The sequence below is a fragment of the Trachypithecus francoisi genome, unplaced genomic scaffold (assembly GCF_009764315.1).
Source record: "Trachypithecus francoisi isolate TF-2019V2 unplaced genomic scaffold, Tfra_2.0 Lachesis_group13, whole genome shotgun sequence".
NCBI lineage: Eukaryota > Metazoa > Chordata > Mammalia > Primates > Cercopithecidae > Trachypithecus > Trachypithecus francoisi.
Genome location: NW_022681458.1, coordinates 50767072 through 50783225, shown reverse-complemented (window position 1 = coordinate 50783225; position 16154 = coordinate 50767072). Strand labels below are relative to the sequence as shown.

Below are 16154 nucleotides of genomic sequence, written 5' to 3'. Positions count from 1 at the left end.
GTTTTTGAGACAGAGTTTCACTTTTGTTGCCTAGGCTGGAGTACAATGGCACGATCTCGACTCACCGCAACCTCTGCCTCCTAGGTTCAAGCAATTCTGCTGCCTCAACCTCCCGAGTAGCTGGGATTACAGGCATGTGCCACCACCCTGGCTAATTTTGTAGTTTTAGTAGAGATGGGGTTTCTCCATGTTGGTCAGGCTGGTCGCGAACTCCCAACCTCAGGTGATCTGCCCGCCTTGGCCTCCCAGAGTGCTGGGATTACAGACGTGAGCCACTGCGCCCGGCAGTAACAGTAGTTTTAAAATGTTTGCAGCATAGAAAGTTTTGGTAGGAGGTGACTGATATCTTTTATCATTATCAGTGAGCAAACAAGTTACTTTATGGAAATGTCAGTTTTGCAAACTACCATCTCCCAGGGAAGTCTTCTTTTTCTACCTTAGAGTGATCAGGTTAATCAACCAATTATTTATATAGCTTTCCTTGTCTGTATTGTTAACAGCTCTGGAGGGTACATGGGCCTTGGTTCTTGGAATAAGTTTTCTGACTACAGGATACAGAAGACAGTTACATACTTCTAATACATGATGGGAGAAGACATACTTAAGCATTGAATACTGTTAGTTGTATTATCTTACAAGTATGTAATTGACAGGTGCCAAAATGTATGTGCTGATTATATGTATGGAGGATTGAGAAAGAAGAGGAGTTGAGTTAATTTAAATGAGGATGACAGGTCTGAATTGATAGGATGAATTTAGGATGGTTGGGGAGAATGTGAGAGGGCACTGCACATTTTTTCCAGCCATCCACAATGGGCACTGCACATTCTTCGCAACCGTATATATCCCAACCAGATAGAGAATATTTTCTCTATATCTAGAGAATATATTGTAAACGTGTGTAATGTCAGATAATTGAGTTTCTTTAACTCCAGTTTTTACTTGGCACTGTAAAATTCCAGTATAATACCTAAAGTATAAATATCCAAATTAAATTGGAAACTTTCTTTAATATTTTTTGTTCTTTAGTATATGTATTAGCAAACTTTGACTCAGCCTCACCTGTGAACAAAACCCTTGCAAAGTTCATATGCTTAGCAGCTTGAAAAGCTGCTTCTGATATAATATGAAAGAATGCTGTGTATTTTATTGCCTTTGGGGAAAATAAATACTTGTTAAAATTGATCAGTTTTTTTGCATTATAGTTTAAAACATGTCCATAAATTTCAGGTGTCACCCATGTCCATTTTGTTAGTATAACATGCTCTGGTATCTCATTACTTTAAATGATAGCCTTTATTAGTGTCATAGGTTATCTCTGCCATTCATAAATATTTTTAAATTAAAAATTCTAAATTAAACCCATCAACTCCATCTTACCTTAAAACAGAGCAGGATACAAGAAAATTTCATGGTCATAGGTCTTAGACCGAGGTTTTATACTGCAGTTAGGCTGGTGTTGTGTTACATTCTCTCTGGCGGGTTTCCAGATGTTCAGATGTCTGGCTTTTGAGCCAAAGGCAGAGTGAGCAATTACGTATGTCTGAAAATTGGGCTGTCATGCTGTAAAATGATTTAGTGTTCTTTAAACATCTTGAGTGTAGTTTATGTAGCATTTGCAAAGTGTTTATCATTTGGCAAATATTTAATACTCACATTTATGTGATACCGTTTGGAATACATAGATTAGCAGCCTTCTAGGACTGTAGAGTCTAAGCCTGATAATGTCAAAAGCTCTGAAATGACAGATAATGAACATCCATACAAATAAAAGTATAAAGTAATTTAACACAATCTGATTTCTAAATTATTTTCTCTCCACATGGGCTTTTCTTTCAGGTGGATAATATTTGGAACATTTTTAGGTTTTGGCCCCCTCATGCCACATAGTATTCTTCTGGAACAGCAAGTGTTCTCATTTTATGTGTTCTTAGAAAAATCAAACTTCTCTTAGTATAATTTGGAATAGGCAAATCTTGATTGTAATAATCAGATATAACACAAAGATTTTATTTTAACTTTTGGAACTGGGCATTATGAATACACCCAAAATGTATAATTTTTTTCTTTTTATTTACTTACTTTTAATTGACGGATAAAAATTGTGTATATGGTATACAACATAGTGATTTGAAATATATATGCATTGTGGAATGGATAAATCAAAGTAACATACTTCATATATTTATTTGTAATTAGAAGACAAAGTATGCTTTCTTGACAATTTTCAAGTCCATATAATACTTGTTATTAACTACATCCTGTTGTAAAATAGATCTCTCGAACTTATTTCTCCTGTGTAACTGAAATTATGTATCCTTTGGCCAATGTCTGGCAATCCCTTCTCCCCCCTCCCCCACTTCTGGTAACCACCAGGTAGATAAGTTAAGACATTGAGGTTTGCTTGTAAATAGATGTTTTCACTGTCCCCAACAGTTTTGTTTTTGGTGTTTGTGTCATGCAGTGAATGAGAATATAATTAGTTGAGTTTTTACATTCTTATTTATTGTAAGAATTAGGAGAAGAAATAGGAGTTTGGAAGAATATAAAATTTTAAGTAACTTTAAAGTTATATAAGAAATACAAATAGCCGGGCGCGGTGGCTCAAGCCTGTAATCCCAGCACTTTGGGAGGCCGAGGCGGGCGGATCACGAGGTCAGGAGATTGAGACCATCCTGGCGAACATGGTGAACCCCATCTCTACTAAAAAATACAAAAAAAAACTAGCCGGGCGAGGTGGCGGGCGCCTGTAATCCCAGCTACTCGGGAGGCTGAGGCAGGAGAATGGCATAAACCCGGGAGGCGGAGCTTGCAGTGAGCTGAGATCTGGCCACTGCACTCCAGCCTGGGCGGCAGAGCGAGACTGTCTCAAAAAAAAAAAAGAAATACAAATATACCTCTATTGTCAGGAAATAGAGAAAACCTAAAAATATCCCCTATAGGCTGTGCATGGTGGCTCATGCCTATAATCCTAGCACTTTGGGAGGCCAGGGTGGGAGGGTTGCTTGAGTCCTGGAGTTTGAGTCCAGCCTGGGCAACATAGGGAGATCCTGTCTCTGCGGAAAATAAAACATTAGCCAGGTGTGGTCTGTACCTGTGGTCCCAGCTTCTTCGGAGTCTGAGGCTGGAGGATCACTTGAGCCTGGGAGGTCAAGGCTTCAGTGAGCCATGATTGTGCCACTGCACTTCAGCCTGGGTGATAGTCTGAAACTTTGGCTCTTAAAAAAAAAATCCCTTATAATTTTATTATTCTATGTAAATCACTTGTTTGTGTTTTTAAATCCTTCTGTGTATGTGCTTGTATATAAAGATAAAAATAAAGCACTTAGAAAAAAGCAAAGTTGAGTTTATGTTAGCTGTGCTTTTTCCAAGGTTATTTTTAATATAGTAATATTACTCAAGTGCTTAAGTATTTGAAATAATGGTATTGCTTTTATATTTTACAGATAAACCACATAATCCTATGGTAAATGCTGGAGCAATTGTTGTGACTTCACTAATAAAGGTAAAATGTTGATGTTGCATTTTAACCTAGTAAACTTTTTTTTTTTTTAATAGCTAAGGCGTAAAGATGAATCTGGGATTATTTATGTAGAATCGTGAAAAATTTTCTCTTGGTGTTAAGAAATTGTCTTATGGTATAGAGTTAGGATCTTTATTTCAAAATGAATGATGTAGTCATTTCAAGGCAAAATTAAAAACAGATGACTCATTATAAATTCCAACAATTATTTACTCTTGACTTGAAGATCTGGAAAATATTTAAAGTCTGCTGAAGAAAAGCATAGAGGGTTTTTAAAAAAATTTTTTTTTAAGTTTCAGTAATTTTCCTTTCGTTTCCTTTTGACTCTCCTAGAATAAACAGTTACAAGTAGAATTAAAGGCATTTTACTGTATATTTGTTATTAGTTTATGTAGGAACAAATGTTCTAGTACTTAAGACAAACTACATTTACCCTCAAATTTTCTCAAGTCTTTGATACTCTCATGAGCTGAAATCACAATTTTTATTGGAACTTGTTTCATTTGGTTTTACTTAAATCATGCCATAATTAAAACAATTAAATAAGGCTTATTCCAATTATTAAGTTATATTTTCTTATGCTTTGAAATTTGCATTGTGAGGGTTTTTTTTTTTAGTGTTTGATTTGCCTTAATAATTGGAAGATCTAGTATTTTAAAATAAGTATTTGAAAATGGTTCTTGTGTAATAGATTTTCAAATCTATCATGATTTTAGATGTTTCAGATTTTTAATTTCTAATTATAAATTTTATTTATATTTAAATAAATTTTATTTATGTTTGGAACATTTGTATACTTTTTTGGTAAATCTGTGCCTATCTATTCCAAGTTAGAGGAAAGCATAACTACATGGCTTTGTAAATGCTTTACTGTGGATGAGGTACCCTGGTTACATGAAGGATATTTGAGTATAAATTAAACCCTTGGCCCAGTTCACAAAACTTCATCTAATTTGTATATTAGAAATCCTTTCTTTATGAGTTTTATATCTGTGAGAAAAAGCTTTAAAAATAGAAGGCTAGTATCTTAAGAATCTATGTGTTTACTTGTTACTTCAAGGCAAATTCTTTGAAAGTATTGGCCCATTTGATTCTTATAACTCTAATGAAGTAGATATTATAGTCTAGTGTTTTTAAAATGTAACTAATTGTAATAGGCTATGGAGAAAGCTGTCGGTTTGAGGTGAAAGAAACTTGAAAATGCGATTATTTGCAAGGCACAGTCCCACCTTTAGGTAGCTTACTTCGTAGTATGGGATATGCAAAAGTAAATGGATCCTTATAAGAAAATCAATAAATGCTGTGATGAGAGAAAAGCCTCATTAATAATTGCTTAGATTTGAACAAGTAACTTAAATTAGAAATAAGGAAAGTTACTATAATGCTTGATGAGAAAAACACCAAAATTGTTTCTTCCCAGAAAAATATCCACATACTATAATTTTATGTAAACTTCCAGGTGTTCACTACTCTTGGAGGCTGATCCATGGATCCTAGTTTAAGAACTCTTAAACTGGAGAGAAATTAACATACAGTACGCATAGTCTCAAAAAGGGGTTTATGTAAATAATTAATAGAAGACTTCCTTAACTGCACATAGTTAAAAATCTTTCATTTAATGATTCATGGGTTTAACAGACTACACCGAAATGCTGCATGTGGGAATTGCATATCTGGTTATCATATCACACTATCATTTCATTAGTTTCACTTGCCATGTTTAGTCATGAGCCATAAACTGTATATTGAGTTACATTTTAGTATGAGCGATTAGAAACAAAGTTAAAAGATGCGTACAATATAAGTGTGGTTCAGTGTTCAACAGTGCAAAAAAAATTTTTTTTTTTTTTTGAGACTGAGTCTCGCTCTGTCCCCCAGGCTGGAGTGCAGTGGCCGGATCTCGGCTGGCTGCAAGTTCCGCCTCCCGGGTTTATGCCATTCTCCTGCCTCAGCCTCCCGAGTAGCTGGGACTACAAGACGCCCGCCACCTCGCCCGGCTAGTTTTTTGTATTTTTTAGTAGAGACGGGGTTTCACCTTGTTAGCCGGGATGGTCTCGATCTCCTGACCTCGTGATCCACCCGTCTCGGCCTCCCAAAGTGCTGGGATTACAGGCTTGAGCCACCGCGCCCAGCCGCAAAAATTTAATTAAGTCATCTTGTACCTACAAATTTGATCAGTAGTTTTCATAAAAATTTAAATCTATTGGCAAAGTTGGAAATGAGGCTTCAGGATATGGTTTATATTTAAGGTCACTTTCTCCTGAGTTTTTGTTTTGTTTTTAGCATGTGTTTCTCAAGTGCTTTTTTTTTTTCTTTTAAGTGAAGTTCATACAAATCTTGGAGAGGAAAGCCTAATGTAACCCTATGTAAAATTGAATGCCCCATAATGTGTAATATTTTTCTTAGAATCTTTTAGGGAAAGGATTAAATTCATATAAATATCTATAATGTGATCTCTGCAAATTGTATGATCACATTGTATTTATAAATTGGTATTGGTTTGAAATTTAGGTAATAAAACCATAGCCAAAAGGGCTTAAACATTGTCAAACGCAGTTCTCTTACTTTATATAACTGAGGAAGCTGAGAACCTGGCAAGGTTGTAACAGCAGTAGAATTGGACTTGAACTAAATCTCCTGATACTCAGTTTACTGTTAATACAATTCACTCTGCCATATTTAACCTAGGTGTTTGCTATTTCTCTTGATGACATCTTTAATTTTAATTAGCATAGTTATGTTGTCCAAAATGCAGAAGTACTATTTTCTTAATTTGAACTGGTTCAAACAATAGCAATTTATTGGTTTAAAGGTTGTATCTCATTTGATAGCAAATGTTGTGTAGTCGTTCTTTGGACATTAGTCAGTAAAGAAACAGGCCCTTTTCCAAGGTGCTTGCATCTGAGTACCCAAAGCCACGGATACTTCACCATGGCTACTAAAGGTGAATTCTGTTTTTAGCTCTTTTAATTGATGACCTTAAGACTATTTGTGATTTTTTTTTTTCTTTCAAAATTCAGGAATTTATCATGGTGCCATTAAAATCATTTTCTTCATGTTACTTCCCCACCCGAAAATTAAGTAGAGTCTTTAGTAAGACTCTTGATTTCATAATTTTGTAGTATTGATATTTTTTCCTTGTAGGATTGGTGGTGATCCTCAGGAAATGGGGGAAGAGGCAGAGCAAATGTTCAAAAGGATTAGCAGATTGTGGAAAAAAGGAGAATTTGGACAGAAGGAGCCTGTTGCATAAATTCTTAACTACTAAGCTTATAGGAAAACTACAATATTTAAAATTTTAAACAAAGCTATATAGGTAAATACCTTTTTAAAAACAAATGTAATTTTATACTTAAAATGCACATAATTTTTAAAATCATAAGGGTACTATACTTCCTCTCTTCTTCTCTGTGGTAGCTACTAACTTTAAAGGAATACGTTTTGTTGTAATCTGTTTTATTTGGGATGGTGATAATGTGTGATTGCTTGATTAAAAGGAAAGAATAAAAATAAATTTGAAAGAAACATTTATTTATTTATTTATTTATTTTTTTTTTTTTTTTTTTTGAGACGGAGTCTCGCTCTGTCGCCCAGGCTGGAGTGCAGTGGCCGGATCTCAGCTCACTGCAAGCTCCGCCTCCCGGGTTTAGGCCATTCTCTCGCCTCAGCCTCCCGAGTAGCTGGGACTATAGGCGCCCGCCATCTCGCCCGGCTAATTTTTTGTATATTTTAGTAGAGACGGGGTTTCACCGTGTTAGCCAGGATGGTCTCGATCTCCTGACCTCGTGATCCGCCCGTCTCGGCCTCCCAAAGTGCTGGGATTACAGGCTTGAGCCACCGCGCCCGGCCTAGAAACATTTATTTTTATATGACATAGCAGTATCCTTACATTTTTATTTTTTGTCTTTTCACTGGTAAAAATTTCACCTAGTTTTAGTTTAAAAGTTAAGATCTGGTGGTAACTTAAGATAGGAAAATGAGGACAACATACTGCAAAATAATTGCCACACAATGCTTTTTCTTTTTTTTTTTTTTTTTTTTTTTTTTTTTTTTTTTTTTTTTTGAGACGGAGTCTCGCTCTGTCGCCGGGGCTGGAGTGCAGTGGCCGGATCTCAGCTCACTGCAAGCTCCGCCTCCCGGGTTACCGCCATTCTCCTGCCTCAGCCTCCGAGTAGCTGGGACTACAGGCGCCCGCCACCTCGCCGGCTAGTTTTTGTATTTTTAGTAGAGACGGGGTTTCACAGTGTTAGCCAGGATGGTCGATCTCCTGACCTCGTGATCCGCCCGCCTCGGCTCCCAAAGTGCTGGGATTACAGGCTTGAGCCACCGCGCCCGGCCTAGAAACATTTATTTTTATATGACATAGCAGTATCCTTACATTTTTATTTTTTGTCTTTTCACTGGTAAAAATTTCACCTAGTTTTAGTTTAAAAGTTAAGATCTGGTGGTAACTTAAGATAGGAAAATGAGGACAACATACTGCAAAATAATTGCCACACAATGCTTTTTTTTTTTTTTTTTTTTTTTTTTTTTTTTTTTTTTTTTTTTTTTTTTTTTTTTTTTTTGAGACGGAGTCTCGCTCTGTCGCCGGGGCTGGAGTGCAGTGGCCGGATCTCAGCTCACTGCAAGCTCCGCCTCCGGGTTTACCGCCATTCTCCTGCCTCAGCCTCGAGTAGCTGGGACTACAGGCGCCCGCCACCTCGCCCGGCTAGTTTTTGTATTTTTAGTAGAGACGGGGTTTCACAGTGTAGCCAGGATGGTCTCGATCTCCTGACCTCGTGATCCGCCCGCCTCGGCCTCCCAAAGTGCTGGGATTACAGGCTTGAGCCACCGCGCCCGGCCCACAATGCTTTTTCATGTTAGAAATAGTAAAAATTACACTGTCTTCTGTGTTTTTTACCTCTTCTGAGTTTTTTGTTTTTTAGAGACAAGGTGTCTGTCTGTTGCCCAGTCTAAGTGCAGTGGTATAGTCATAGCCCACTGCAGCCTCAAACTCCTGTGCTCAAGTGATCCTGTCACCTCAGGCTCCAGAATAGCTGAGACCACAGGCACATGCCACCATGCAGGGCTAATTCTTTATAAAGATGGGGTCTTGCCATGTTGCCCAGGCTGGTCCCCAACTCCTGGCCTAACGTGATCCTCCCAGTTTGGACTCCCGAAATGCTGGGATGACAGGCATGAGCCACTCTACTTGGCATGCCTCATTCTAGTGGTAGTTTCCAGTTTTTGTCATTTAAAGAAGCTCAGTTTTCTTTTTAATCAAAAGTATTTTTGAATTTTAAAAATTAGGGTATTTTTTCTTTTTTTTTTTTTTTTTTTTTTTTTTTTTTTTTTTTTTTTTTTTTTTTGAGGCGGAGTCTCGCTCTGTCGCCCGGACTGGACTGCAGTGGCCGGATCTCAGCTCACTGCAAGCTCCGCCTCCGGGTTTACGCCATTCTCCTGCCTCAGCCTCCGAGTAGCTGGGACCACAGGCGCCCGCCACCTCGCCCGGCTAGTTTTTGTATTTTTTAGTAGAGACGGGGTTTCACCGTGTTAGCCAGGATGGTCTCGATCTCCTGACCTCGTGATCCGCCGTCTCGGCCTCCCAAAGTGCTGGGATTACAGGCTTGAGCCACCGCGCCCGGCCAGGGTATTTTTTCTTTAAACAATTTGTAATCATACTCATTTAAAATCAAGACAAGCTTAGTTAAGGTGTATGTAATGTTCAATTTGGTCGTGTTAGCAATAGCCTGTTAGGTATGCTTATAAGACATGGTTTGCTTATAAGAGTGGTTTGTGACTCTGAGAGTAATGCATGATGCCTTGGACTGGCAACTTTCAGAAGACAGGATTATATTGGTTTATGTACTTCACGTTTATATCAGTTTATGCTTTAGCTTTTTTTTTTTTCAGTGAAAGGTAGAGCATTTATTGTCAACTAAAAATTGTTTTGTTAACTTTATTTTTAGGGTTAATCTATGAAAATACTAGATCTAGAAAAACATTCTTTTTTACCTGGAGTGTCTTATTTTTTATTTTCCCAGTACTCTTTAGCTTTAAACCATTTTCTTTTTTTTTTTTTTTTTTTTGAGACGGAGTCTCGCTCTGCCGCCCAGGGCTGGAGTGCTGTGGCCGGATCTCAGCTCACTGCAAGCTCCGCCTCCCGGGTTCACGCCATTCTCCTGCCTCAGCCTCCCGAGTAGCTGGGACTACAGGCGCCCACCACCTCGCCCGGCTAATTTTTTTGTATTTTTTAGTAGAGACGGGGTTTCACCATGTTAGCCAGGATGGTCTCGATCTCCTGACCTCGTGATCCGCCCGTCTCGGCCTCCCAAAGTGCTGGGATTACAGGCTTGAGCCACCGCACCCGGCCGAACCATTTTCAATCATAAGATTAAATTAAGAATATTTCATAAAATCATTTTTAGTTACCTCTTTTTGCCTTTTCCTCTGTGATGTCTAATTTTTAATTGGCTTGCACCTCCATACTTTATGAATGGAATCAAGTGCGATACTTACAAAATAACTCTGATTGATGCATTGACTTTAAATGAGCCATTTTAGTATTAAATTTATTGACAGATGTCCTTGTTAACAGTATTTTTCACCTGTGTTGTAAAGTATAATACATGATTCAATTCATAAATATGTTGTAAAAAACTGTATAAAAACACTGCAATATAGTTACATTAATTTTTTAATAGATAACGTTAAAACTCAGTGGTGCTTTATCAAATTTTCATTCATATAGTATTCTTCAAAGGAATGCAAATTCTGTAACTTGACAGGCATATTTACAGAAAAATTTGTATAGTTTTCTAGTATCAGTATCTGGTTACCCTTTTCAAACAACCCATATGGGTTTGTTTTTTTAAAATCATTTGGTGGCCGGGCGCGGTGGCTCAAGCCTGTAATCCCAGCACTTTGGGAGGCCGAGACGGGCGGATCACGAGGTCAGGAGATCGAGACCATCCTGGCTAACATGGTGAAACCCCGTCTCTACTAAAAAATACAAAAAAACTAGCCGGGCGACGTGGCGGGCGCCTGTAGTCCCAGCTGCTTGGGAGGCTGAGGCAGGAGAATGGCGTAAACCCAGGAGGCGGAGCTTGCAGTGAGCTGAGACCCGGCCACTGCACTCCAGCCTGGGCGGGGCAGAGTGAGACTCCGTCTCAAAAAAAAAAAAAAAAAATCATTTGGTGAGTGGATTAGAAATTTTGATAAGTATATTTCTTCCAATTTGGTTTATTTTAAAAATGTTTCTACTCTATTTACTACAAATGATTATAACTTTTTCAAAAATAATACAATATCTAATAATGCTCATACAGTGATCTTCAAACTGGGATAAACATATCTTTGGATTCCATACTTGGAATTCTTTCCAAGGAATAAAGGGGCATTGATAGTTTTAAGATAAGTCAGTTTCAAAATCTGTTTCTATATGCACCTTTTAAAAAATTAATCTGCCTTTAGTCCAGGTGTCCTCCTATTTTCCAAAAGAAAGGCATAGTTCTCATGTCTTTCAGATTTTAGTACAGTGCACAGCTTCAGGTTGTAAAAACCTCAGCCCACCAGCAAAAGAGGACATTTTGAAATATTAGAGTCAGTGTTGTTAAGGAAGGTGAACCATTGTAATGACTGGTAATAAGTCCTGTGGTATACTAGGTTGTTTCCAGTTCTTTGATTTCAACAAAATCGAAAGAGAATCTAAAAGTTGTCGGTAAATAAGAGCATTAGCATAATTTTTGAGGATAGAGTACTGTATGACTTTTGGCATGTAATGAGCTGGAGGCATGTAAAGAACTGAGTAACATTGCTATAATAAAACTTTTAAAATTTCACTGTACTTATCTATTATAAGCAAAGTTTCTCAATTCACACATCTGTAAAAATTAAAAATAGGAAGAGAATTAGTCCTGAGTTCATTCTAGCAATAGAAGAGATCCACTGATACATGAACTAAAAATCAATGACTGTCTCAAATGGGAAAGAAAAATACTCAAAAGGAAAATCTTGCAAATTAGTGTGGGAAATTATTAGCAAATAAATATTTTTCCTTTAATTTTTTATTGTGAAAAAATTCAAACATATATAAAATAGACGAGTATGACCAGCTCTCATATATGCATGCCCAGCTTTTATTTTTGTTAACATCTGTTTCTCCACCCAACTCACCCTACTACTCCATAATGATGAAGATAATGGGTTTTTATCATTTTTAGTTTTGATTTTGCATTGGGGGCGGTTTACTCTCTTTTGTATATGTAGGCATGTGCTTTTCCTAAGAGCTTTGCAAATAAACTTTTTACTGTAACTTTTTCAGAATTAATGTGACATGTTAATGATTATTAGATCTCATCAATCCTTGGGGTACATGAAGTCTTTCCAAGAGATACACAAGCAGATATATTTTATTGACAAGTTAAATGCCATTTCCAGGGTAAATTATATGAACAAATAATAATCAAATGCCTTTACATTTAAATGGGAGAAGTTTTGGGGAGAAACATTCTTTAGTCAATGCACTTATTCAATACAGGCATACCTCAGAGATACTGCAGATTACCTAACTAAAGTGAAGATTGCAAAAAAGCACGTCATACTAATTTTTTTATTAACCAATGCATACAAAAGTTGTGTTTATACTATAATCTAGTAAGTGTGCAGTAGTATTGCATCTAAAAAAAAAATACCAATGTGAATACCTTAAGTAAAAAAAATTTTATAGGTAAGAAATGCTAAGGAGCATCTGAGCCTTCAGTGAGTTCTAATCTTTTTGCTGGTGGAAGGTCTTGTCTTGATGTTGATGATTACTGACTGATAAGGGTGGTGGTTGCTGAAGACTGGGGTGGCTGTGGCAATTTCTTAAAATAAGACAACAATAAAGTTGCCACATCAATTGACTCTTCCTTTTATGAAAGATTTCTCTGTAGCACGCAATGCTCTTTGACAGCATTTTATTCAGAGTAGAGCTTCTTACAAAATTGGAGTCAATCCTCCAAAACCCTGCCGCTGCTTTATGAACTAAGTTTATGGAATGTTCTCAATCCTTTGTTGTATTTCAATGATATTCAGAGCATCTTTACCAGAAGTAGTTTTCATCTCAAGAAACCACTTTCTTAGTTCACCCATGAGAAGCAACTCCTCATGCGTTCAAGTTTTATCATGAGATTGCAGCAATTCAGTCATATCTTCAGGCCCTACTTTCAATTCTAGTTCTCTTGATATTTCCATCACATGTGTAGTTATTTCCTCTGCTTGGACTCCTCAGTCATCCATGAGGATTGGAATCAACTTCATTTGAACTCCTGTTAATGCTGATATTTCGACCACCTATGATCATGAAAGTTCTTAATGATATTTAGAATGTGAATCTTTTCCAGAAGATTTTCAATTTACTTTGCCCAGATCTATCAGACAAATCACTATTATTGTAGCTATTGCCTTATGAACAGTGTTTCTTAAATAGTAAGACTTGAAAGTTGAAATTACTCCTTGATCCCGCAGAATGGATGTTGTGTTAGCAGGCATGAAAACAACATTTTGCTCCTTGTACATCTCCATCAGAACTCTTGGGTGACCAGGTGTGTTGTTAGTGAACAGTAATATTTTGAAAGAAATTTTTTTTTTTTTTTTTCCTGGCTGGTCATGGTGGCTCACACCTGTAATCTCAGCACTTTGGGAGGTTGAGGTAAGAGGATTGCTTGAGCCAAGGAGTTCAAGACCAGTCTGCTCAATATAGTGAGACTCCCATCTCTATTAAAAAACAAAATCTTTTTTTGAGCCATAGGTTTCAACAGTGGGCTTAAAATATTCAGTAAACAATGTTGTAAACCGATGTGGTCCAATCCAGGCTTTGTTATAAGCCCAGGCAGGGTAGATGTAGCTTAATTCTTAAGGACTCTAGGATTTTTGGAATGATGAATGAGCATTGGCTTCAACTTAAGGTTACAAGCTGCCTTAGCCCCTAACAAGTCCGGCTATCCTCTGAAACCAGACATTAACTTCTCCTCTTTGGCTATGAAAGTCATAGATGTCATCTTTCAATGAAAGGCTGTTTCATCTACATTTAAAATCTGTTGTTAGTGTAGTCACCTTCATCACTGAAGTTAGGTAGATCTTCTGGATAACTTGCTGCACCTTGTGCATCAGTGCTTGCTGTTGTTTCACCTTGTTCTTTTATGTTATGGAGATGGCTTCTTTCCTTAATCCTCATTAATCAACCTCTGCTAGCTGCAAACCCATTTCTGCAGCTTCCTCACTTCTCTCAGCCTTTATAGAATTGAAGAGAGTTAGGGCTTCGTTCTGAATTAGGCCTTGGCCTAAGGGATATTGTAGCTAGTTTGATTTTTTTTTTTTTTTAATCCAGGCCACACAAACTTTCTCCATGTTACTGGTTATGCTGTTTTGCTTTCCATCATTAGTGTGTTCACTGAAGTAGCGTTTTTAATTACCTTGAAGAACTTCAAGAAATGCAAAGGAAACTTTGCATTTACAACTTGGCTGTTTGGTGCAAGAGGCTCAACTTTTGGTCTGTTTTGACTTTCAACATGCCTTTCTTACTAAGCTTAGTAATCATTCTGGCTTTTTGAAAGTGAGAGTTGTACAACTCTTCCTTTCACTTGAACGTTTAGAGGCCATAGTAGGGTTATTAATTGGCCTGTTTTCAGTATTGTTGAGTCTAGAAATAGGCGGTCCCAAGAAGAGGGAGAGAGATGGGAATGGACAATCAGTGAAGCAGTCAGAACATATACAATGTTTATAGGTTAAGTTTACCATTTTACATGGACATGGCTTGTGGCACCCCAAAACAAGTGTAATAGTAAGCAAAAATGACTGATCACAGATACCCATGAGACACGTAATAATTATCAAAATGTGACACAGAGATGTAAAATGAGCACATACTGTTGGAAAAATGGTGCCAGTAGATTTACTTGATGCAGGGTTACCACAGACTTTCAATTCTTAAAAAATGCGTATCTGTGAAACACAACGAAGTGAAGCTCAATAAAATGAGGTATGCCTGTATTTTGTTTTGCTCTATTTACATAATCTGTATAGAGAATGTAGAGTACCCAAAATGTTATACTGTATAATGCTAGACAGTTGTTTCTTAAAAACAACGTAAGAGCAAAACTTAATTGTGCTTTAATTTAGTAAGTCACAAAATAGACCAATTATGTGACCATAGTCTAGAGTTGAATGGTTTTTATTTTTGTATATTAAACATGACAGCCCAATGAAGACAACTTGTAAGAGTTTTGTAGGGTACAGTTTAGTTCACAGAATGAAAGTTCAACATAACTTGTTTATTTTACATTGATTGTTTAACCAGTAATTATCCATATGACATCCCAATGCAAATGCTGACATCCGTTTCCAAAAGAGTTGTTTTTTTGTGCTTTTTCTAAGGTTACAAAGGTTTTTGTGGTTTAAATGTTGTTACATATTTTACAGCATTAGGATCTATGGAATATTTTGACAACTGCAACAGTTCAATGAAGTTGGTAATTTCTTCTTTTAATTATTTTTCATTGAACAGCTTTGGAGTTACATTTCTACATTTTGATTTCTGGTATATTATAAGGAAAGAAAAAATTATGTCAAAGGATACTTTAGAGAAAATACACAGCTAGTGATTACAATATGGCTGTAACTAAATTATCCTTAATCTTGTTGAAGTTTTGTTAATGCCTAATTTTGATGAAATAGTATGGTGTTCCTTCTGGCTACTGATTGTGTAAATGTGATTGCACATCTTTCTTGAATAAGTTGATTTGTAGGTTTTCACATATTGTCAGCCACACTCTAATCCTCTTGTAAAGAATGAACCTGGCTTTTTTCAATTAAATAATTCTCTGGTACAGGTTTTCCTCCCATAATATTTTAAAGTATAATGTTTTGGATTTTTTTGAGGGTAAAGTAAAAAAAAATTGTGTTTTAAAAACTTTAGTTGTCAAATTATCTTATTTTAAGCCTATTTTAGAAATTAGAGATGTATTGTTTCTTTTGGGTGCATATCACCAATTAATACGTTTGATTTCAGATCTACAACTTACTGCTTTGTAAACTTCGCCGAGGTAAAATGAAACCATTTGGCTACTTGAACTGATCTACGTTACATAGGTTTTTCCTATTGACATTTGCAGTAGATAACATGTCAGAAATGAAAGTGATGAAACAATACATCTTCCATACTCTGAATTGGCATAATGCTAAATACAATAGAAGCTAATTTTTTAGACTGTGAAATATAATTTTTTTTAGTTCAAATATTATTATAACAATTGAGAGCTATTAAAAATAGAGCTTTCTCTACAGTAGTAAAATGTAACCAGAATGTTTGCATATACTGGAATTATAAAAGATTAGTTTTGCAGCATAACTCATTTTTCTAACTCTAATATTAAAAGATTTAATAAAATACAAATAGATTTTTCTTAATTGAAATATTTTATATATACTTAATTCTTTTCGAAGGGTGAAACTTTATTTTAAGTTTTTTAAAATACAAGATTAAGTAACACATTTTAGCAAAATTATGTACTGTCATGAAAGATAAGGGAATTTCATGGTAACTTGTAGTTAAATTTCTGTAACTTTGGGTTGGGTAAAGATATACTTAAAATAAAGCATTCCCTTTGTAATT

At 36.3% G+C, this 16154-nt stretch overlaps 1 protein-coding gene across 4 annotated transcripts in view; it reads left to right on the top strand.

The window, feature by feature from the left end:
• The window catches only part of GLS (glutaminase), a 91032-nt gene that overhangs the window by 28870 nt on the left and 46008 nt on the right, over positions 1 to 16154 (top strand). For 3 of the 4 annotated variants that reach the window (XM_033230818.1, XM_033230820.1, XM_033230821.1), the window contains exon 7: positions 3447 to 3505. In XM_033230818.1, coding sequence (XP_033086709.1) covers positions 3447 to 3505 — 59 coding nt within the window. Of the gene's footprint in view, positions 1 to 3446; positions 3506 to 13238; positions 15586 to 16154 lie in introns of those variants that run through there. The other variant, XM_033230822.1, reaches the window with a different exon arrangement.